Source organism: Dermacentor albipictus, chromosome 1 (genome assembly GCF_038994185.2).
Source record: "Dermacentor albipictus isolate Rhodes 1998 colony chromosome 1, USDA_Dalb.pri_finalv2, whole genome shotgun sequence".
Taxonomy (NCBI): Eukaryota; Metazoa; Arthropoda; class Arachnida; order Ixodida; family Ixodidae; genus Dermacentor; species Dermacentor albipictus.
The window spans coordinates 247,712,706-247,737,826 of record NC_091821.1 but is presented as its reverse complement, the minus strand read 5'-3'; the positions used below and the strand labels follow the sequence as shown (position 1 = coordinate 247,737,826).

At 49.2% G+C, this 25,121-nt stretch overlaps 1 protein-coding gene and 1 long non-coding RNA gene across 3 annotated transcripts in view; one reads left to right on the top strand and one right to left on the bottom strand.

Moving 5' to 3' along the window:
- LOC135900171 (uncharacterized) overlaps window positions 1-8,811 on the top strand; it is a 40,289-nt gene extending 31,478 nt beyond the window's left edge. The window contains exon 2 of the long non-coding RNA XR_010563814.1: window positions 8,219-8,811. This is a non-coding gene — a long non-coding RNA (uncharacterized lncRNA). The remainder of the gene's footprint in view (window positions 1-8,218) is intronic.
- Window positions 8,812-19,622: 10,811 nt separating this feature from the next.
- LOC135900429 (protein phosphatase 1 regulatory subunit 3B-B-like) lies at window positions 19,623-22,855 on the bottom strand. 2 transcript variants are annotated; one of them, XM_065429939.1, is made up of 2 exons: window positions 22,564-22,855; window positions 19,623-21,494 (listed from the first exon to the last, which is right to left on the bottom strand). In XM_065429939.1, the coding sequence occupies exon 2, from the start codon at window positions 21,475-21,477 to the stop codon at window positions 20,593-20,595; it is 885 nt and encodes a 294-aa protein (XP_065286011.1). In that variant the 5' UTR covers window positions 21,478-21,494; window positions 22,564-22,855; the 3' UTR covers window positions 19,623-20,592. The 2 variants fall into 2 exon arrangements, with proteins under 2 accessions (XP_065286011.1, XP_065286003.1); XM_065429931.1 differs by lacking the exon at window positions 22,564-22,855 and adding an exon at window positions 22,085-22,288.
- Between the last annotated feature and the right edge of the window lie 2,266 nt (window positions 22,856-25,121).

Sequence of the window (25,121 nt, the reverse complement as noted above, 5' to 3'; positions counted from 1 at the left end):
CAAGCAGATCACAGAGCATGATCGCGCGCTGGAACCCGGTAGAAAAATAACATAGTTTCGCTCTCTGCGCGCGCGACTGCACGACATGGGAACGAGCAGACGAAACGGAAGTACATCTTTGTTGTTACGTCACGAAGTAAAACAATTTGACACGCAGACACTCGGTTTGTAGGTTTTGATTATTTCTCTATTCGTCTATTGAATCAACAGATCAGACAAATAACCGCTGTTGCCTTGAATAATTCGCAGTCACATGCCAGTGTTAGTGACGTCACAGCACGCCGAACTACGTAGGCACACTTGCGCGATAATCTCCCCCTTCCACTCTCTTTCTCTTTTTATCCCCCTTAAAGGCCAACTCCGGCGTTTTTTTAGCCATATTCAGATAGTTTCATTTTCAAATGGCATTGATAGTCCTGTCAGCGGTACGGTGGTTTAATGTGCTTAGAAATTCATCAATAATTTTAAGTAACCAATAAACTAGATGCCGAAACCGCAACGGGTAGCTGCTTCGCGTGACGTCACGATGAGTCGATGACGTCAGATCCTAAGCTACCATAATGAAAACAAGCAGAATGCGCGCTAAACACGCAGTACACGTGGCGCTAACGCCAAAGAAGCGAAGCTGATTGTGTCTCCTGACGACACAGGGAGCTTTTGCAGATCTTCCCGACTAAACAGCGGTGATTTCAGCGACGATTTCAGCGACAGTGGCGGTGTAGTCTCTGACCGTCGGGAACGCAACCAGTCTTTAAAATTCATTTTCAGGAAAACTAAATGACTTGCAGCCATATTGTTTGGCTCAAATAATCAGAGTGCAAAAGAGAACGTATATTCAAAATTTTATGAAGATCAGTGGACATCACAAAATCGCTGGAGTTGGCCTTTAACCGTTCCCCCCGTGCAGGGTAGCCAACCGGAACTAGCTCTGGTTAGCGCCCTTTCCTCTCTATGCATAATTTATCTCTCTCTGTTAATGTCGACTCTCCGGCTGGGTGTGGGGCGCCCGCGAGGAGAAGGTCGCAGGGCGTTTGATCGGAAATTGGCGCGTATAGTGGTGTAACACTTTGCAGGCACGATCGTTAGCGCGCGTTGTATGCACTGCGCTTGTCGGTTCCAAATGGTTAGACCTGATGAGGGGCCCTTTAACGGGATACTTTCTTCTGGAGGGGGCGGCGGGTTTTTCTGTAGTTTTCAGGTCACGTTAGCTACTTTTCTGACAACAAAGCGATCTATCTTTTTTTTTTTCTTGCACACGTGGCGATTAGGATGTCGCAAGCAAACTATTTTACCACGTTCCCTTGAAATTGACAAGTGAGAACATTACCATCATCTTTAAACGACATCGAGGTTCAGACGTCTGTTCGTGTCCTTCAACTCGAGCTCGAGCCTCGGAAGGTTAAGATGCGAGCAACTTCACTCGTCGCTATCCTTGCGCAGACGCTCATGTCATCACGTGGAATGATCCCACCGAAGCACGCGCTGAATTGCGGAAAGAACGGCTACGGCACCACGTACCTCGTGACTTGTTTCTCACACTTCCCGAGAGACGTGTGGACGGCAGCTAGGCTCCATGCCAAGGGACGCATCGCCTCGCCGGCCTGCAGAAGGTGCGGTGACGCCGAGAACCTCGAGCACCTACTCTGCACCTGTCCTGCATTAGCCCAGGAGCGCGCTCCAGTCACTGCCACCTACCGACGGTATGGACTCCCGGCTACCTCAGAGACACACCTGCTTTTCCCGGTCCGCTGGCACTTGCACTGGCAAGCCTGCTTGAATATGTGTACTCAAACGGGCTCCTAGGTCGCCAATAGACTTCGGCCTCGCACGGCCTCTGCCTCGAGCGCCGGCCATCGCCCCTGGATGATGCTGACGTCTGCTGCCTGAAACCTACTCTCCCTACCCCTATATCCTCTCATCTTTCATTCCCCGCCCCCATCCCCATTACGCTGCGCCGTGCTCCTATATGGGCTGCAGAATTGAGCGTATTTTCCTTCTCCCAAATCACGAAGAAGAAGAAGACAAGCGGCGTTTCTGTCTTGCAAAGCAGAACGTATGGTTGTACAGAAAGAACGCTCGCTGACATTCATTACGCATGTCGCTTATTACATTATGTTTAAAGAGGATTTGAGTTTATCTCCCTGCTATTTTCATTTGATAATTACATTCTATGAAGACAAAACAAAATGAATATATTTCTTATCGTAGCTTGAGCCTAGCTGGCTTTTTTTTTTTCAGTCTTGAACGGTTTTTGAAGGGTCCTCTTGCTGGGTTTCCTAACCTTGAGTAGGCGACAGTGCTCACAAGCAATCAGTTATCCTTCTATTGCATTGTCCCTCCACAAATACATATATTTGTCAGTTTGCGCTTCACAGTGCGTACGTGTGTGTGCGCGGCTTCTCACCGCGGACTGCCACAGTTATATCGCGCATCACCTCCTACGTGCTGATTCCAATCCGTCAGTCAACTCTTCCTGCACAATGTAATCGAATGACTGCGGAAAGATGCCATATATATATATATATATATATATATATATATATATATATATATATATATATATATATATATATATATATATATATATATATATATATATATATATATATATATATATATATATATATATATATATATGCGTCAATAATCCGCTGCCTCCTCAGATACCTGCAGTTGGGAAACGACCCCACGACCTCGGTATCCCAATCGGAAAACCACCGCAGCCTCTCGCGTGCTTGGCACAAGCCCGGCAGGCCGATGATGAATTAACCGCCGTTGGATCATCGCGTTGTTACGCCGGGGCGGTCTCTGCTCGCGCTCCCTTTTTTTTTCCTCTTCGATCAAACCCGCCTCGCAGGCAACAACACAACACGGTGGCTGCATGAAGCGAGAAAGAAAGAAAGGAAAAAAAAAAACGAAATCGCGGCGCCCAACTGATTTATGGCAGCGCTAAAAATTGGTCACGCTGCGTTCCGGCCGCGCGGCGAACAAATGGTGCCTTCTGTGCAGCAGTCGTGTTTCGAGCGGCGTTATAAAACCAGAAATGAATGGCCCGTCTGCCGTAAACCCTCGGCACAGCACGCCGACTTCGCCCCCCACCCCTCCCTGCCCGGTGTATGCGCATTGTTTCTTCTTTCGCCCCCCTCGCATTCGAGAACGCGCGCCGACCAGGCAGCGATATTTCCTCCGCTCCGGGGTGACGTAAAAGGGCGACTACAGCGCGCTGCGCCGCTTAAACGCGCACACATTCCCATATTGCTGTTTAAAATCGGCGCGATTGCGTATCCCTTTCAGAAATGACGCGTGCTCCTCCTTTGGCCAGGTGAAACTTTGAGAGAACCTGCCTAACTCACGTCGCAACAGTCCCTTGTGTGTGTGTGGTCGCGCATAAATAGGTCTCACAACTGACCCGCTGTTGTTCTTACCAAGAAGCTGTAGCTCTCTCGTTACATTTCTCAAAGTATTATCTTCTTTTTGCCTTTACTTTCGCTAGTGCACGAAATAAAATAGTAAAGGAAAAAAGAAAGAAATAAAACAGAAAAGCCGACAGAATTTCCATACATTATGCCTCTATTTGGCTACACGTGCGTGACACACTAATTGCCGAAATTGTACAACACTTCTCAGTTTTCAATTTGAATCAAACGCAGTCACGTAATATGCAATACTAGCTTCATTTATATCGTAGGAGATATAACCGTCAAGCCTTTGACGGGGCGCCAGACGATTGGCCGCTATCAAATGCTCCGCGTCATCACGTCTCGTGAAGCGACTTATCGCGCGTTCGCGCACAATTTCGAACATCTAGTTAGAGAAAAGCAAATTAACCGCGACGTCTCAAGTGCTGAATCTGCCTCCGGCTGTTCGAAATACGTACTCGCACTTGTGCGCGAACCAGCGCGTTGTCGTACGCATTGCGATTGCTTCCGTGTACCTGGATTCAGAAAGACTACCTGGGACCTCAGTACCTTTTTCGTGGTTATCAATGTGCAAAAGGGAATAAGAACATGGAGTGTTCTGTAACGTTCCATTTAACATTCCGTTCTCATCATCCATCGTACTGAGCTGCCGGCCGATCCCGGCGATAAACGTCGGCGCGGCGCCAAGTCCGCGCCGCGTAACTCGGCGCAACTGTCCAGCACAAGGCGGGCACCTGGAAATCATTGACCAGCAGCGGCGCACAAGCCTGCCGAGCTGTGCGGATGGCTCTGCTGCCGCGCGGTGTCGGTTCAGGCGTCGGCCTTGGAGCGAGAAAGTGTGTTCACCCCGATGTATGCGGCCTCCGCGCGCCAGCACTTAAGTGGTCGCACACGACCCGCCTTGTACGAAAATTCCCCACGTTGCCGTGTGTTCTGCACCGCAAATGACGCAGCCAGTCCATCACGGCCGGTGCTGCGAGTCATGTCCGTTGGCAGGAACGAAGCAGCGTTTTTTTCGTCTGCTGAACCTCGCACTATCGGCCCGGCCTCTCACCTTTCCCGCAAAGCTCATTGTCCTAGGGGCATGAGCTCCCTCCACTGGGTGTATTTCTGGCTACGCCACCGTGCCGCGCGCACCTACAGACGCCGGGAATGTGGTCATCAGTAACTCAGAGAAATTAGCCAACTCCTGAATCTGCTGGGGCCCCACAAAGCCGGCACATAGTGCATACAGATGCACGGCCGAATTGGCTGAATGGAACAAGAAACACCACTGGATACTAAGAGCGACTTTAGCCTCTATGACAGTCCAAAAGAAAAATGCTCGGATGCAACACGCCGTTCACTACTCACGTGCCTCCGAGCTGGCTGCCCCGAATATAAAGCCAAGCCATATGGGAGCAAAACATCAAGCGCCATCATCTCTCGGATATGTCCTGTAGCGTACTTTAGTTTTTATATTTTCCATTTGTCTTCGCGGGGAAGCAGTCCATTCCGCAGCTTAAATTGCATAGCGAAATCAACAACTGTATGCATAATCTGTGCGAGCAGGTAGCGACGCTGTGTCATGCGCACTAATGAAATACAGAGCTCTCCAGCAAATTGACCCCCCCCCCCCCCCTCTTGTGCAGCTGACAGAGAACAAAAATATTTGTTTACGTCTCCACCCGCGTCGCGATACTCTAACTATGAGATTCTTATTTTTCGTCGATCAAACTCTGTCCCACTTTTATAGAGTCGCCATTTTTAGAGAATTTCTTCGACTTCTTCGCCTTATCAATCACGCAGCATCTCAGTGTGAAAATATCCTTCAGTACGCTCGTGCCACCTCCTCGAAGGCCGCGGCTTAATTTCTCCTTGTCGCTATATATACCGGGTGTTCCAACGAAGACTTTACGTAATATTTAAGAATAACTGTTTTGAAATAAAAGGCCACCACTGACAGATCATACCTGATAATTAGTCACTAATTCACAAGAATGTATTCATTAAAATTTAAAGCTTTAATTTCACCGGGCTTATATCGTAATTGGGAAATTGAAGCGAACTCTCCGTACAAGACATATCAACTTTCGGACTAAAAAAAAATCGATTACCCGCGGAACTATGGTATGGTATCGTAAAACTTTATTGAAGTCCTGCAGATCGTGAGTCTTCACGAAGCGGGCCACTCCCACGTGGGAACCGGAAGGCCGAGCCCCTCGGCCTCATCGTGGGCCTGCTGGACAGCCCAGAGTTGGTCAGCCAGAAGAGGGCTGCGGAGAACGGCTTCCCATCTGGCCGAGCTGTTATCGATGAACTATGTTGTCGGAACTGTGGCACGACGAATTTCGGCTGTCAGAGCGCGCGAAAACGAAACTGGGAGACATGCAGCGAACGCAAAGCCGCGCCCCTCGAAGCGACGTTCTCTTTACGTCTCCCAGCGGCGGGCAGCCAGCGCGCTGCGACCACGAGGAGCCACAGAACGCCTACATAGAGGAGCACGGAGCCACAGCGCGCTGGCTGCCCACTGCTGGCTGGCATAAGCAGCCTGGGACGCATCCTGCGACGATCCACTAGGGCGATACTATCGCCTTGGCCATCAGGAGCGCACTGACTGGTTGGTTGAGCACTAGGTCATCCGATTTTGCTCACCCAGCCAATCAGCGCGCGCCTGGCGGTAAGACTACCTCCGAGGCGACAGTGTCGCCGAAAGTGATCGTCGCAAAATACGTCCCTTGGCAGAACGTTACCTCGAGGAACGCGGCTTTGAGCCCGCAGCAAGTCTGCGAAGGAACCGTTGTTTTATTTCACAGCGGCTACTTTTAAATATTACTTCAAGTCTTCGGAGGCACACCCTCTATAGTCAACCGCAGTCGACTTCCCGTTATGTTTGAAGTTCATTAATTGCATGCGGAGGGTCAGGGCAGTTTTACGAATCCGTCGTATGGAAGACTTGGGACAAGCATGCTGCAGTGCCAAGTTGCACGAATTGGCCGGAACAAATGGCGGGCGTGGGGGTGTACATTGTGCGTGAGAGAGAGAGAGAGAGAGAGACGCAACCAGGCGTGCACTCTAAGACTCGCCATACCACGGCGCCATTTATCTGGAGCAAATAAATGCCAGCTGCTGTAGTACAAAGTTAGAGCCGCCTGTCCGGAGCAACCCACTCGCACATCCAGCTCGCAGGAATGCCTGCATACGTTTACTTCTTATTTCTTTAATAGGTTGTTGGCGTTCCGTAATACATGTGTTTTCGTTTGACACTTAACACACATTTGTGACATTTGTGGCTTTGACGGCTCAACGACACTCTGTGAATGCTTGTCTTCGTCGTCGTCGTAGTTGCTGTTTGTTTGCCACTTTTCAGGAAACAAGTCCTGTACAAATCCAAGGAAAGCACGGGGAAGGCGGGAGATGGAAATTGAAGACGATGAGGAAAACGAGAACAACGTATTTTGTTGTCGTTTTGCTCAAAGTCCTGCACAAAGTGTTTATGTAGAACCGAATCTGCAAACGTATTATGTCAGTCTCATATATTTTTTAAAGGTGCATGCCAATGCAGAACATCCTTGTTATCGAACTGTGAATGAACTGACATGTGCCACACTTTTCCAAAACCGACCTGCATGTGACCGACCGACCTGCATGTGTGGGGGAAGGGGAAAGGGATGCGATAAACCAGAGAAAAAAAATACGAAAAGAAAAAAACATACGCACGCACGCACGCACGCACGCACGCACGCACGCACGCACGCACACACACACACACACACACACACACACACACACACACACACACACACACACACACACACACACACACACACACACACACACACACACACACACACACACACACACACACACACACACACACACACACACACACACACACACACACACACACACACACACACACACACACACAATACAGGAATGTTTCTGTGGGCGCTGTCACACAGTCTGCCAAGGCGTTACATAGTGTCATACAGTGCCATAGTCCCACTAATACATTCTACGTCGCACAATGAGCCGTCACAACTTGTCACACAGTCCGGTGGCTTATAAAAAAACGCAGCAGTTCCTCGTCAGCTGTCCGCGCTGATGTTCGTGTAGGCCAGTTTCCAATAACGTTGTTTTCCGTGAGTGGGCTCTTGTCCAGTTGGTCTAGCGTTGCTGAGAGGGCTGCTCTTTGAGGGTTGAAACGAGGGCGCTCGCAAAGAAGGTGCACGATCGTTTCGCTGCACCCGCAGAAGTCACAAAGTGGGCTATTGGCCATTCCGATCAGAAATCAGTACGCCTTTGAATACGTTAGTCCAAGCCATAGGCTGACTAGAAGGGTGCAGTGACTTCGTGGAAGGTCAGACGTTATACGGAGCCGTAAGTTAAGGTCCAGGGTATGAAGGCGTGCATTTGTTAGGTCGTATGAATTCCACTGAAGAAATGGTAGGTTACACGCAAGCGTGCATAGTTATTTCGCTGCGTCGGCTCACGTAAGATGAAATGCCAACGCAGTTGACGGCGTAATGGGCAGCTCGGGCAGCTTCATCCGCTTGAACATTGCCATGTATGCCATGTATGCCACCATAAAGGTGCGGACGGTATTACTACAGGTATGTAGTTCGATGGTAACGAGATGCGATTGCCAGCAATTACACGACTGAAAGATAAAAATGCTTATGCGATCTATACAGTAGGAGTATAAAAGTATACTGGGTGGAGGGGGGTATTTTGCGAGTGTCCACGTAGTGGACATGTCAATTTAGTCTTCTGCTGAAGTGCTCATTAACTGAAGCGCCTGTCTCCTCCTTACGCAGCGTGGACAACGATTCTTAACGGGTCCCACAAGAGGCCCTCACCCCGCCCTTTACCTGGTAGCCTGAGCGAAGGATGAAAAGGTGGGGAACAACGACGACAATACGGGAGTCACAGTTAATTAATTAGACGTTTAACTCGAATCAAACCACCACCCATCCATCAGCGCCTATCCAGAAGTCAACGCAGCGTGGACAACGATTCTTAACGGGTCCCACAGAAGGCCCTCACCCCGCCCTTTACCTGGCGGCCTGAGCGAAGGATGAAGAGGTGGGGAACAACGTCGACGACCTGAGAGGCGCAGGTTGCTTTCTTGCCACGTATTCCAAACCAGCCTCTTCGGGGGCGGAGTTACTGCGGGTTATTGCGTGGTATCGCAACGGAGTCGACGATGCTGAATTGCTGCAGGACAGTCTTCAGATTCCCTAGTCGACTCGCCTAGAGAAGACGACGGGATTGAAATCGGATACTTCGAGAGTGAGGACAGAGGGTCTTGATGTGAACTCGGACGTTTAACATGCTCCTGCATGGAGTGGGCTTCCGTACTGGAGCCGTGTAACTAAGCCAATAAATCATTTTCCTTCATTTTCTACAACCTGACGCAGCAGTCTATGGGTTTGGTGGATTCCATGCCCTGAACGCCACCATAGCCGCAACATTACACATACAGATCCCAAAAAGGTTCCGGTTTCGTTCTCTGGAAAATTCCGCTAAATTTAGCAGGTGACAAACAGAAAGCATTCTGTAATAAATACGTACATGCAGTAGTGAACAAAAAGATTTATGATATTTGGCATTTGGGTCCTATGAGCTATAAACTGCTTAGTATGTTTGTCCTGTCTTATGCCAGAACGCCATAGGGCAGCAGTCTCTAGAACATGCATTGCCACCTTGCTTTATTCATACCGCATGCATAGGCCTACCCATCGTACACGTAATTTGCATATTCGAAGAATGCACGTATCCTAAGGATACCAAATATGTCAACCAGTAGTCAAAATACGCGCGCACTGGTGAGAGAAAATTTAATGATATGGGAGATTAGCCGAGCAAGAGGCTTGGCATGCCACTACAGGTTTAATAAACAGATGTTTCAGCGAACTCTTTCAAAACATCTTAAAGATTGCCTGCAGCAGATAGCCCAATTCTAGTTCATGAAGTGGTCTACTCGAAGCGGTGGACAATACTAGCATAAAAATTTTAAATGCACAGTCAACTAATTAACAAACATCGCTAATTAACTTTTGAACTAATTACCTTAATTATGGCCCATATTGCAATTTGCAAATTCTAGCCGTGGAGTTCGCAGTGCGGATCCACTTGGAACGAAAATCCACTCAGGATGACACCAGTTTAGATATATTAATTCCCGAACTTTGTGGAAAAATGCATTGGCGTTCCAGTTATTTTCTTAAAGAACGTCGTTTTATGCACTGAAGCACAAAAGTAACTGGAATGCCAGTGCGTTTCTCCGAAACGTTCGGGAATTAATACCTCGAAACTGGTGTCATCCTGAGCATTCGTTCCAAGTGGATCGCATTGCAAACTCCACGGCTAGAATATGTAAATTGCAATATGAGCCGTAAGGCAATCAGCTTGAAGGTTAATTAGTCGATTTTGCATTTCAACTTTTTGGGCAAGTAGTGTCCGCCGCTTCGAGTAGACCACCTCACGAACTAGAATTGTGCTATCTTGTGCCACAGGCAATTGTGCCACAGGCTAATTGTGCCACAGGCAACCTTTAAAAAAATTTGAACGTGTTCGCTGAAACACGAGGTCTAACAAAAGGCCAAAGGACGAGATCAAAGAAAAAAGAAGCACACACACACACGACATCCAATCGCGCGCAAAACCTGAAAGGGGCAGCAGTGCAGCACCATGAAATTTAAAAAGTGAAAAGTGGAATTTCATGGCACCGCCAAGAAACAAAATCTTATCGATCTCTGCGGTGCTGCCAAAGGCACAGAGACGGACAACATTTTGTTTGTGTACCATGTAGTACCTACAACTGTGCCGCCAATAACCCACGATCGGAAGTTTTCTGGGGTCACAAACACACTGCAGCCACACCACGGCGAAAAGGTTCTATAGAGCAGCGGCAGTATACGTATATAGATGAAGACATCGAGCGTAGCTCCCAAAGTCCTGCCACTCGCGATGTCGACTTTGCAGCGAACCAGTGCACGCAAAGGGCTCGTTTGCGTGAACGCGCTTGAGCACGCGATCTTAAGTACGCACGCACTGCACCAATCTACGCGTGCTTTTCGCCCATCGGGCTGCCCGTCGGTACCAAACGTGACCAATAAAGAGAATAGAGAAAAATGCGGAAGGCCTTTTACGAGCGAAAAAAAAAAAGAAAAAGAAAGAACGAAAAAAAAAGGGGGGGGGGACTTGTTAGCAGTTTGTGTGCACAGTCGCTACCTCAAACTGTCTTTAACCAATCAATCAAACCTAACTCGAAATTTTTTATCATTGAGTTAATTAGGAAGCGTCGATGACAATGTCGTAGGGAGAGCTGATGAACGATGCAATTAAATGCTTCATGCGTAGGCTGTAGGCTTTTGTGTCGTTAGCAGCGAGGCATCAGTGAAGAGACAGCGAAGACAATGATAATGACGATACGTCTACGCGTCTCGACCGTCTTATTAGGCTGGCCGGAAAGAAAGACTAACATGAAATAGGTTTGACTAAACTTAAAATAAAAAAAGAAAGAAAGAAAGAAAGAAAGAAAGAAAGAAAGAAAGAAAGAAAGAAAGAAAGAAAGAAAGAAAGAAAGAAAGAAAGAAAGAAAGAAAGAAAGAAAGTGCTGTCTGCGCCACAAGGACGAAGGTTTCGAGGCATGAACGCTGGTGAGATGTGTGTGCACAGAGAAGTACGCACATATCTATACACATTTAAGGCGTCACAGTGGTACATCCATTCTGGGGGATTGGCAAAAAATAGGCTCATACTCAGTGACTCATGTTGAACCTGTAAATAAGATGCACAAATTACGGTTACTAGGACTGCAGGTCCAAGCCAACGCGAAGGCGATATATGCCGTGACGCTGCGGAAGAAACAAATTAATCAGGTGGTCCACATGATCCGTAGGGTCACCAACCGCCCCCACGGCCTAAAAGAATCCGACGTCATGTGCATCATACACGCCTTAATCGTAAGCCGCATTACCTATCACGCACCTTACCACCGACTTACCCAAAAACAAACAAACCAGCTAGACATCCTCATACGCACAGCGATGAAAACGGCGACAGGCCTTCCTATAATAGCTGTAATAGTCTGACCCCAACAGTCAGACTATTACAGCTTGATCTGCGCAACATCATGGCCGAATTAATCGAAGCTCAGAAAGTCAATCAGATCGAACGACTGAAACGTACATCGACCGGAAGACACGTACTAAGACAATTACGATACCCACCGTCAAAGTTTGTCCCACGCGAGCCCCTGTCAATCGCACCAAACATCAGAGGAAACATTACAGTGGCCCCCGTACGTCGGAATATGCACCCCGAACACCATAAAGGCAGGCGCGCTGCACGTGCGATGGCACTGCACCGAGCATACGGCAACGACCGCGACACCCTCTATACAGACGCCGCGTCCTACCCCGACATTGCAGCTAAAGTGGTAGCGGTGGTGGCCGACTGGAGGGGCAAAACGGTATTATCAGCCACAATACGGACCGACAACTGCACGGAAGCGGAAGAATGTAACATAGCTCTCGCCATCAGCGCTCAACCTCGGGATTATATATGTTCTTACAGACTCGCAGCAAGCATGTCGAAACTACGCACAGTGCCGGATTCCCCCTATGGCTCATAAATTGCTACACAAGAACCAAAATATCCCACCAGTTCACCTAGTTTGTACATCTGCAGGCATGGGTCTCTCCCTGGCAATGAGTGCGTTCATGCGACAGTCCGAGGCCTCGCCCTCCGGGCTCCGGCGGAAGGTCAGTCCAACCCAGACAAGGTGGAAAAGTTACCATTTACATACACTTATATACTACAACACTACAGAATATCCCGTAGAACGTTCCCTCCACCACACGTGAAACTAAACCGTGAAGATGCAGCCGCTTGGAGCCAGCTCCAAACTAATATACGTTCCCCAGCCTTGCTCTCCGCAACACTTTTTACCCTACCCAGTATACCGACAAATGTCCTTTTTGTAGAGGACACCCTAACCTCTACCATTCTACGTGGGAATGCTCCAAACCACCCTGCCGTCCTAGAATACCCAACGCCTCCCCATCCCAGTGGGAAGTCGCTCCTACCAGCACAGCCTTGGACGACCAGCGATACCTAATTGACCGGGCCAGCCGGATAGCAGCAGCAAATGGGGCCCTGGATTGAGGGCTCCACGCTCTGGGACTTCATTACAAAATAACAAATAAAGTTTTCTACTTCTTCTACTATTACTACTATATACTACTACTACTAGTAGTAGTAGGCTATGCAGCATACAGCATCAGTTTGGAGATTTTCGTCCTGAAACGCTGTCACAAAATCAATTGCTGTTTCACTTAGCTTTGTCTCACTTTGCGCGAGCATGTTTTTTTTTTTTTGGGGGGGGGGGGGGATATATTAACTGGAACGCAAATGCGCTACTCGGAAAGTTTCACAAACGATATTTAGAAACTGGCTGTGGACTGCAAAATAATTTACACCCTCATTCACTTTTAAGGGCGTAGATTACCCGCCGCGGTGGCTTAGCGGCTACAGTGTTGCGCTGCGAAGCACGAGACCGCGGGTTCAAATCCCGGCCGCAGCGGCCACATTTCGACGGGGGCCAAATGCGAAAACGCCCGGGTCCCGTGCATTATGGGCGCGTTGAAGATCCCCTGGTGGTCAAAATTAACTCGGAGTCCCCTACTACGGCGTGCCTCGTAATCAAATCGTGGTTTTGGCGCGTAAAATTGCAAAATGCAATTCAAGGGTGTAAATTATCTTACAGTGCAAATAAAGTCGCAGAATTTCTGCTAAGTATACATGCCTCCAGTATAGAGAGCACTGACCGGGTTCCCTTCTGCAATTGTAATATTTGCCATAAAGTGACCAATTAGCAAAAACGTAGCGAGCGAATTACTTAATCAGCGATTATTACACATTTACTGATGTCAACCGCCGCCAGCAATACTTTTGAGAGAGAGGCGTTATCTCCAACTAACTTTCTTCGTAATTCTGACTCTTCTATTTTGAAGCACACCAAATAATCATTCAATCAACTAACCAATCAATAATTTATTTTATCTACGTAGAAAGGAAGAATAAACTGTTACTTGAACGAAACTAAAATTATGGTACATGCTCTCGTTCCTCCCGGCAGCATTGGAACAGCGTGCGGAAGTTTGAACAGAAAATAATTGTTGATCTCGATTGATAAAGCGCAGTTGACGCCACTATTGCATCGCGTGTATATATGCAGGCGCCATGTAACAAACTTACAGGCTTTCACCGCTGCCCGTTAATAAAAGAAAGCCGTTCACAGTTTATGAAACTGCATTCACAGGGTCTATTTGCGAAAGCATTTCGCGTTCATTACATTTACGCGAATGTCTCGCATATTTAACCAAAATATATTCAATTAAATTCGCAGTTTGTGTCACAACTGTCTTTGCACTAAGGAGACGGGAGCCTGGCCCTTATTATAGCAGCCACGCCAATCTAGCCAGACTGTGATATCAGTTGCGTATTGCTGCACTAAATATGGCGCTTGTTTTCAACAGCCCCCAGACATTCTTCTCTTGCTTTCGTTTTACAAGAGCTTTCGCGCAGTGAGTTCTCGAAAAAAACGAAAATGCCTTAGGTGCGTTTTCGAATATGTCAATATAACGACGGATATATCAAAGAAAATTTCGTGCATCATTAGTGTATATACATGTAAGGCCGTTTGACTGTACTAAATCGGTTCACGCTCTTTAGAGCATCGATATGAATGAAACAATAAAGGAAGATTGTAAACGTTGCGTCTGTCGTCCTTTTTTGCTTTGTATTTTCCTTCTTTGAATGTATTTGTCATTTAATTTCTCACTATCTAAGCAGTACGCATCGAATCTCGCACATGGACGCGCGATGTTCCTGCCGGCGTCAACCCCGTAGCTCTGGTCCCCAAATCGCACGGTATTACACCGAATCTGTGAAAGGAAAAAAAAAACGGCACTAAAAAAAAAGAGTTATCCCAGTCACGAGCTAGCTCGAGCCTCGGACACACGGTAGCCGCGTATACTATTTGAGTTACGCCGCGCGGACAATTTGCATACGGGACGGGACGCGCGCGGCGCCAGCAGGCGACTGCCCCCCTCGCTGCTTACGTCAGGACCGCGGCGACACATCACGAGCTCGCGCGTGCGCCCACTTGTCGCGGCGGCGACCGCCGGGGACGACGAAGACGCCGTCTCAAGGCTGTGCGCGAGCGGCGCCGCGGCGTCCCCGCCTCCCTCGCCGGGTGCGGGAGAGGGTCCGAGCCCGTCTGACCACGCGCGATCAATACGCAAGTATGTGTATATACAGACACGCGTCTCGGGCCCCGTATCCGCCTTGCGAGAATTAAAGGCTTGGCTTGGTTCCCGCTGGTCGGCTCGCCCGGCCTATACACGCGCCAAACCAGCCTGCGAGCCGAGATAGATTTAGAAAAACTCGGAAAGAAATAGCAAAATCGAAACAATGCGCGTTGAAGCTAAATAGACTGGCCTCGTTCTTTTGAGAATCAACAATTCCTCGCCCCTCCCCCCCCCCCTTTCTTCGCCTCTCTTCGGATTTTTATTTTCCTTTTTCAAATGCCTCGGCACCCAATGCGGCGAATGGCGACTCGGAAGCGCGAGGCCCATGGCTTCTCCGACGACGGCCTTGTACAAGGTGAATCTGGTGACGCATTCTCGGACCATCACTTTCGGCGATACTATCGCCTTCGCGCGACGCAGTGATCGCGTAACCAGCCAATAAGCGCGCGCTGAAAGTGATATCGCCGAAAGCGATCGTCCGAGAACACATGCCCTGGACACTCATCGACATACGGCCTGCATCGCCGGCTCATTTCGCGGACCGACCACGACGCAGCGGCACCAAATCGCGGAGTTGGATCCGGGGCGCTGCAGACTACACGGAGCTGCTGGTAGCGCGCTTCGCGGAATGAACCACGTCACGCTCGGTCTGCGGAATGAATCGCCGAATCGCTCCGTCGTGTGAACCAGCCTCTAATTGAACCTGGGCTTGTATAACGCGACCAATTTTTTTTTTTCGCTCGATTGTATTGTTCCCCAGATCGCCCACCCACCCCCAACTGGCTAATCATGGCGATAACGCAGGCTGAGCGGTGCTAGCACCACGAACGAAGCGCGAAAAGTAAGATAATTCTAACAGAGTGGTATCAGTGGTATGTCTCTCATGATGGCGGTGAAGATTGCGTATACCAGCCTGGTACCTTTTTTCTTTTGTTGCAATATTCCTTTGGCCAGCGAAGCAGAATATTTATTTATTTACTCAATTAGGTGGGTGGAAAATTATACATCGTGGTGCTGTCACGCACTCGCAAGAATTATTTTTCGTGGCTGCTTCTTTGGAGTAAACAGAGCTATTAAACGTCGCTGCGTGACACCGCAATAGATAGAGAGCAAGCACGACGCACGTGACGCATCACATAATCGCGATCACTACGAACGTAAGTTTTAATACCGGGTAACATTTCTTTCCCGTTTTTCTGATCAGGAAAAGACGAGGGTCCGATGGAGCAACGCTATAGTTATATACGCGTTTCTTTGTTTGCTTTTTCCCTGCCAGTGATGGAACAGCCGCAGCTACAATACCTGGGCCGCTATTTTGTAGCGATGCCTTATGCCTTATTCTATGCTATTCTTATCATCCACAGCACACGGCCGCCTGATCGCGTTGATATTGTGGGCAGACCGTCGCTCTGACCAGTGGCCAAGCGCGAAAAGCCTGAAAAAGCATAGAATCGGAAAAGGCATCGCTACAAAATACCGACCCTGGTGCCACGCGCTGCGACGCTATTCAGTTATGCCTCACCGTTAGCCTAAGTTTGGACGGAAACAATTTCCGAACGACGCGCAGTTGTCACAGTGCCGCGCGACCAACGGGATGTTATCGTTTCTTTTAGCGCGTAAGGTTACAGCGTGCGCCTCTCGATAGCCCGCTTCACGAGCCTCTCGTCGAGACGCTTCTGGAAAACACTAGAAAGACCCGACGGCGCTCGCCTCTCCCGAGATGAGCCACACCGACAGCATGCAAAGTATTAATGCGAACAGCGTTCTTGGCATTGCCAGAGCAGTTTTCTTTCCGACCACTACCATAGTCAATTATATAACCACCAAAAAATATGGAGCTGATTCCTAAAATAATGCATTCTAACAATGCGGGCCGATCCCGAAGGTAGTTAAATCTTTAGAAAAATGTGTGCCGTTCCCGCGGGGGTGTGCCGCTCTTCGACGAACCTCTTTGACGGCAACTTGGGTAGCTGGGTGTGTGCCACTGGGAATGCGCGGGCTGCGCTGCGCGTGTTCACAGGGAAGCGCAAGAGAGGGGCCCGGCTGGCTGCCTCTTACGCGACGCGCTTGGGCTACCCGCATACACGGACGGTCATCGTAGATGAGTTCGAATTTTTTTTTCCCCCGACGCGTTTTAGCGAACTTTTAATTGCCTTTCTTTGCAAAGCGACAACGCTTCAATTATACGAGACCATAGCATGGCACAATACAGTATAAGCTTGGCCTATACTTTGAAAAGAACATTCGATGGCTCTTGCACAGGCCTTTCTCTTTTTTTTGTCACATCAGGGTCGCGACGCACACGACAACCACGAAGTTGTAAAAACCCGGAATGCGTACAGCGGATTATCCCTGTTAGGTAATAACCACACAGGGCACATTGCCTTGCTGGGATTACAAGCGCGCTCAACTCACAGCCGGGCCGGGCAACGCCTCGCCCGAATGAGTTCGTAAATATTTCCCCATCAGATTGCCGTTTTTTTCTCTTGGTGACAATCATGCTGCGCTTCGCGCGTGCTGTGGCCACCCGCAAACGAAGCGCCGCATTAGATTCGCCTGCTGCGCCGTCTGATGTGATGACAAAGCTCGGCACCCGGCGCGACAGAACCACGTCAAAAGCAACATCGTCACACTTCCCCGCGTGAGAATCTAGAACAAATCTACGTCTGCATTCTCGTTTCCGCGGCCTTCAAGCAGTTTTCATCTTCCCAATTCCTTCCATCAGAGGCTAGCATACATAGGCGAGACGGCGAGATAACAACCGTCGACGGCAGTTTGTCGAGACCGCCAACCGTACCCTAACCTTTCACGCGCAAAAATATGCCGTTGTGTACTACGCAAGCGTAGCTGCGGAATTATAGACATCGGCCTTACGCCGCTCTTGTGTTAATATATTTGCGATGCATTGCGCATATATGTATATACAATACACGCAAATAATAAATTATAATTACCGTATGCTAATGCGTGTGTCTAGTTGCACCGGGTCGGGAGCACAGCGCGATCTGCGCTGGAATACAGCGCAGCGTACGACAGCCAGCAGATAAGCACTCGATCGCGTGCAGCGTCACAGTGCAGCGAGAGAGGCTCCGAAGAGCCGCCAGCGTTCCTGTACAGAAACGCGTCTCACGAGCGCACGGGCAAAGTCATGCATACACACTGCCATTTCGAAAACACGCTACTTGCAGCACAATACTTTCGGAAATCTTGAGTTGCGCGTGACGAATTTTCCAACATCTTGAAGGGGCAGCGCAAAAAGACGATGACAGAAGGCAGGAACAGGTGTTCCTGCCTTCTGTCATCGTCTTTTTGCGCTGCCACTTCAAGATGTTCAACCAGTACCAACTCGCCCAAATGTCGATCCTTCTATAGAATTTTCCAAGTTTTATCGCTCCTAGTAGCCGTTCTCACAACGTTAGGTGTTACAGTGGGCCACGTATAAAGTTGCGCCATACGGTTGGGGGCGCGAGGGGAAACAAACAAAGGCGAATCAAAGATTGAGATCAGGAAACTTATTCCACAACAGGAACTTGAAAGAACGCAAGTAGCCACATGTTTCACAACGTCAATTGAGAAATACGTATTAATTAGCTGCTAACCCGCCGTGGTGGCTAAACATGTGATGCTCTGTTGTACGGCACGAGGTCGGGGGCTCGCTTCCCAGCTGAATTCCGACGGGGGCGCAATACGACCGTGTCCTTCGATTCAGGTGAACGCTATGAAGACACTCAGGTGGTCGAAATCAATCCCGTACCCTCTACTATAACGCCCCTCTTGGGCCAGTACGCAACTTTGGGACGTAAAATATAAACAATGATTAATGGTAGCGGCCTATATAACGGTCACCATCTCACTCCAGTAAGCGTAGCACATATACTCGCGGACAATGCTTTGTGGCAATGAAGGGAAAGCATGGGAAAGCTACGGGGTCGGAGCTTTTACACATGTGTTACGGCGCCAAGTAGTCCGCCAGCGTTTGACAGTGCGTTTGGTTGCTCGGAACAGACGCTGAATCGACGCAGCTTCATGTGCGACTGTTTCGCGCTGGCCCATATGCGGAAGGGAAAAGCCGCAAAATAAGTAAACGTTTACATTCAGTGATCTATTTTATCTTATTTAACTGTTGCCAATAGGGTGCTTACGTTTTCTCTTCCGCAGCTTAAACGAACGTGGATGAAAACACGGGACTCTTTTGAGAAGCGCTCTCACTCGTGCGCGCTTTGCCTCCCTAGCTTTCCCTTCATTGCCACAGAAAGTTGACCGCGAGTGTAGTACGACGCATGTACAGGTGCGACCGCTATGGCTCGAAAAATTCGTCCGGAAAATGCGGTGTGCAGCGGCAACTATTACAGCGTTGCCTGCGTGCCGCCCTAACATAAGCGGCACGGGCATGGGCGTTGACTTCCAGTATTGACCGGCAAGCACCGACCTGAAGAATATATCAGGGCTACATTCGCCCCAATTTCAACAACGCCTGGATAATACTGAGGTAAACATCGATATCGGCTCCGGAACCCATCAACTTAATTCCGCCCTTTGACGCTCCTGCGGTTGAACGAACACCCGGGACACCGAACCAGACGCTGGCATACGTGACAGATACGGAGCGAGCAAGGCAAATTGGTTTCCCAGCGAGGTGCGGAAACAAAGTAGCCCTACCAAGCTGGGCGACATATCGGTTAATCTTATGTTCCGGATACAGGCGCTACCGGCATGATACAGTGCAACAGAAAAACCTTAGCACACCAGATAGCAGCCTTCCTCTGATACGTTTGGCCTGAAATACCGGCTTACATGAGATACACCAAGACTACAACTCGCTCCGAAATCCACGTATGCTGCGACACTCGGTGTCTCCAGCGATTCGTGAACGCGACTCAGGAACACAGTCACTACTTGATGCGATCGCCACCAAAAGCAAGTTTTTTATTGTTCAACAATTCGTTGCGATTGTGCTAAAAATGTCCTGGAGTAAAATACCATGGCACGGGTTATCAGAGAGCAGGAAAAACCAACAAAGTTCGTATGTACAAAGAAAAAGGCTGGCAACAACTTCTGAAAGACAGAACAAATTGTCCTGAGACACACATCTACCCTAATCACGCATACAGGAACCCTATACACTACGCAAGGAATTTAAGACACTGCTCACAGTGGATTGCCTCAAGCAACGTTTGCTTATATCATGGCTTAAATAGCCCTGAGCATCGTGTGGCCCGCACTAGGAATGCAGCCACGCCTCTGAAGTGCCAACCAGTGCACAACATTTGCAATGTACACGAAGAACCTAACTCGCTAAGCTTTACTAAATATCTAGGCAAGGTGTAAATAGGGCACCCAAAAATATGAGTATGTACAAAACTCTGCATGGCATTCAGCCAACCCCCAGTGTTCACTTGTAAAGCACTCCAAATGTCCCCAAGTTGCTTGGCACACGAGACAGGTACACTCGGACAGGTCTGCACTTCATTTAAAAAAAAAAGCCCCCTCTAAGCAGCACATTTTTACAGCGCACTCGAGCAAGGACTAGACGAGCAGTCCTCAGCACTTTCGAATGTCCCAAGCTGCAGACGCACGTGAACTCAGACTAGAAACTCATTTCGTGGACAAGCTCAAGCAGTGGTGCTTTCTTGTAAGTGCATCTCGTACAGTCATGCAAAATGCAAACACCGCTACTTCACTAACAGTTTGCACAACCATGATGTGACCAGTGCTGTTGCCTAACCGTATACTGTCCACCTTCTCTCTTTCAGTAGTAAGCTGACAGGAACAATTAATTAAACCTATCACTTGGAAGCTAATTAAAACAGCACAATAAGCGAGAATGGTTCGTTAAGGGAGGGTGCAGGTAGCCTACAGGGTGCCTCCAGTCACCAGTAGGGCCCTTCTGTGGCCAGGTTCTTCCAACTGGCAAACTCTGTCCAAGAGTCCACGTCCGCCTTGAGGGCGTCTGTAAAGCGTCGCAACACAGTTGGGCTGGGAGCCTTTTTGGTTAGCGCCACCAGCTTGTAGTTCTTTCCTTTGTTATTGTCCCAGTGTTCTTCCTGCTCGTGCTTGAAGCAAACGCAGAACTCTATCACGCCTAAATTGCTCGACGCCGACGACGGGATGGGAATCGAGAAGCAGAACGTGTCGTACATGTTGCTTAAGTGGCCGCTGGCCACGTACTCAGCCGCATAGTCTTGCATAGTCTTCCAACCATCGAAGCTGGCGCGCACAAAGACGCGCTTCTCGAAGGTGACGTTCTTTACCTTGATGGTGCCCGTGATGAGCTCGTCGCTCTTGACAATGACGTTCTCGAGCGAGACGAAGTTGGTGTCGAGCGTCTGTCGGAACTCTACGTAATCCGAGGCCGGCTGCGTGAAGGCAGTCTCCCACAGAGGCGCGTCGAGCCGCATGTCGCGCGTTATCCGAGCCACAAACTCGTCCGTCCACCGCGGCGGGCTGTCCGACGGCTCCTTCATGACGCGCACCTGGGTGAGCGAGTAGCCCCGGTCATCGGCAAACGACACCCGCCGCTTGATGCGGTTCGACGACGTCGGACTCGTTGGTTCGCTCTGAATTTGTTCGTCGCGCGGAGACATACACGGCTTGATGGGCGGCACATTGGTGGAGGCTCGTCGGTAGCTGCGTTTGACCGAGCACGTCTGGAAGAGCGGGTTACTCTGCTGCAGGGCGCAGACGCTGAGCCGGCACTCGCTGCCCACAAAGAGCGGCGGGTTGGCCGACAACACCAGTTCCAGGTCCATGGGCATGGCGACGCTCGCGTGTCCTGTGCAGAGGGACGACGAGTCAGCGCTAATGAAGATGACACTGGGCGCTAGCGGCATATGCCATGACCGTGAAATCTCTCCAAGGCCAACTAGTGCTGGCAGATTGTCACCGATCAATACGTTCTGCATTCACTTGCCGCTCAGATGCACTGAGCTTGTGTGACGCGATACTGTAAATGCAGGCCATTGCTCCTACATCGACTCCCAGAAAGGGCTCGAGCGCCGGCGAGGCAACCTGACGGCGGTCGAGCCCTTCCAGGCCGCTCCTCTTTCTCATCCGGCACCGCACGTCCCACCAGGAAGCCCATGCGTGCCCGACGCGACACTCCTGAGTACTACTGACAAAACGCGACACAGCTATACTGAAATTCAAGGGTACGCGCAACGGCCATTACGATTTCGCCATGATGCAAGCTCGCAAGCAGTCAAAGCCCGACCGAGGGCTCCAAACCCTCCCGGAAGGTGAGAACACAACCTCCGAGATGATGAGGATCGTCAGTCGCCGAGCAGCCGCAAATGCTACAAATACGCGCGCAGTATACCATGGCAAAGCAAGAGCACGGAATTGTAGTCAGAGTGCACTACTCACCCAAACTTTGTTCCTAAGTACGCGGCATGTCAACGTCACTACGACAGAGAATTTGGACTGCGCTACGCGTGCGCGTACGGAGGCGCTCTGCGCCGCCGGCGACTGGCAGCATGAGAAAAACTCGGCGTCGCCGGCTGCCGCACGGAGGCGCTCCAATGCGTCAGGTACTGTTCACGTGCCGCGCGCCGGCCCGCCAATAGGACGCGAGTGATACAGGCAGTGCCGCCAGTGCCGGCGAATCCTGCTACGCGCCGATGCGAGTGATCCAGCGCAGATAGACCGCTCGAAATAGGGCCAACCGCAAGCGCCGCCAAGCCGCGAGTACGACGACGCGCGCGTCATGACGGCAAAACAAACCACACCTGCGAAGAAGCCGGCACACGCTCCGTGCGCCCACGAAAAGTATCAACACACTTGCTCAAATACGGGCATACGTAAGCACGCTTATAGGCAATACATATAAACGCGCTACCACTTACGCTTGCAAGTTCAGCCAGGAGTACGAGGAGATGCACCAAACGGACTTGAACACTTCCGTGTTACTCGCAGCGATGCACTAGGGGCGCGTATACTGCAGCGTTCGGGCACCATCGAGGTTCCCAAATTCACTTCGCGCTACTCGATTTCATTCACAGACCGTATGAACATTCACCGGCGAACCAAGGCCGCGACCTTCAGCGTTAGTTTACGTCCCCGAGCCTCACGCCACCCGGCATCTCCATACCCTATGGCGTCTCTGTGGCGGTGGCGCCACCTCTGATGCTACGACGCAAGCATGTGTGCAACGCCTGTTTGCTCGCTATTTTTAACGCTGCAGCAGGTTTACGATCGTTTCACGAGGAGGAGGCGTCTTGTTTTCAAGCGCTGGTTGAGGAGCGCAGCGTAGCGCTTGGTGCGCTGCTGTGTTTCCTCGCACGATAGGCACATTCATGCTCCTTGTCTTGGGAAGGCCGAGGCAAGGACTGATAAGCCGTTGATATCGCCCGCTTTCTAGGGTAGCGCATTAGCTGGCAGTGCCCACTATAAAACATGATAAAGCCGCGAAACGCCACATTATGAGGGGCAGCAATAAATATCGCCGTGCAGCGACGCATTAAATACGTCAAGCACAAATTAAATGTGTCAATCAATCATTTATTATATACCGAAGAAAAAAAAAGAAGCATAGCTTTCGCAATTGTTTCAGGACCTCTGTTGAGGATTCAGCATATAAGGTCGAATTTTCAGTCAGTGCTATAGAGTAGTTGCGTGCTTGGTGACACCAGAGGCCCTACAGAAGCTTTTGTAATAGTCAGAACTTATTTTGGAGATAAAACATTTATTGTCCTCACTTCCAGACCAAACGAGTCGCACAAATTTATGTACTATTTGGTACTTATTGATGAATGGCTTTTCTGAAAAGAAAAAAAAATTCTTAACAGCCCAGTGTAAACACATCGTCCGCGGGACATCCAGATTACGTCCCCACATCCACGCGCGGCTGTCGGGTGTCCAATTTTGAATATCCTATCAAAGACGTCCCAATGATATAGCAACTGGACAAAAGTGTTTATTTTTATTTTTATTTTATTTTTTTGCCCACCAATGAATAGACACTGTACCAGAGGCTTGACCTTAATTCCACCTTCCTCGCAAAAGAAATAGGTTTTCGGATATGTCCACAATATAGCCGACCCGCCGTGGTGGCTTAGTGGCTATGGCGTTGCCCTGCTATATAAGCACGAGGTCAAGGAATCTAATTTCGGCCGCGGCAGCCGCATTTCGATGGGAGCGAAATGCAAAAGCACCAGGATGCTGTGCATTGATTGCGTGTTAAGGAAGCCGAGGTGGTCAAAATTAAACCGGAGTCTCTCACTAAGGCGTGCCTGATAATCAGATCATGATTTTGGCGCGTATGAAACCACAGAATTTAATTAAATGTTTTAGCAGTCCACTGCGCTTCCTCGCGCGCGTGGTCATGTAGATACAGAAACTATGTATCTGGACCACAGCTGTCACATATAACAGCGCAAAAGTGCAGCTTTTATCTAAGACCTTACCAGGCCTTGCTTTCGCATTTGTACGCGTACGAAAATGCAGGAAATATGTCATACCAAGGCGAATTAGCCTGAGAAATGAGACAATTCCATTTCCAGTGGTACACTGTAAAAAATAAATGTGAAAGAAAAAAAAACTGAAATTTTCTATTTTTACCACAGAAAGTTTCTTTCAATTGAAGAAAGACGCTACATATTTAGAAAATTGTTGTTTCTTATGTTTATAGTCAGACAGAGCTTTTCTTGATTTTAGCAGAATTGATTCCCCATACAGCAAATCGAAAAAAATTTCATCAATTAAATTATGGGGTTTTACGTACGAAAACCATTTCCTGATTATGAGGCACGCCGTAGTGATAGAATCCGGAATAATTTTGACCAATTGGGGTTCATTAACGTGCACCTAAACCTAAGTACACGGGTGTTTTCGCACCCATCGAAATGCAGCCGCCGTGGCCGGGGCTCGATCCCGCGACCTCGTGCTTAGCAGCCAACCTCATAGCTTCTACCGCGGCGGGTAATTTGTCATCAGTATACCGTGAAAGAACTGAGATTCGTTCGTCTCGTTGCTTTCCTCAATTAACATTTGCGTGTATCTTCACCAGCCAGGCAAATATATAGGCAGATCTCGTATGCGCGAGCCAATTGGTAAGATAGAGCTACAATAGGGTCGAGTAAATGTCGCTCAGATCATGACCCCATAAACTCGTAGAGTGGATGCTTGCATTGTGTCGGGTAGTGCAAGGTGTTTTGGGGGTGTCTTGTCAGTGGTCACATCTCATCTGTTCTACGTAGCGTGTTCATCTGTACATGCATGATCTGTTACAACAACATCCCAGCATTTGACTATTTCGTACTACACTCTTAAAGAAGTTTGCACCCTCTGGGGCGTATATCTCGTCCCACAACGATAATCGACATCTGCCTTGCCCGCATTTCCTTTCTTTAACGCTGCGAAACCGGTACATCCAAGTCACGAACGGCATGCGCGTTATCAGCGT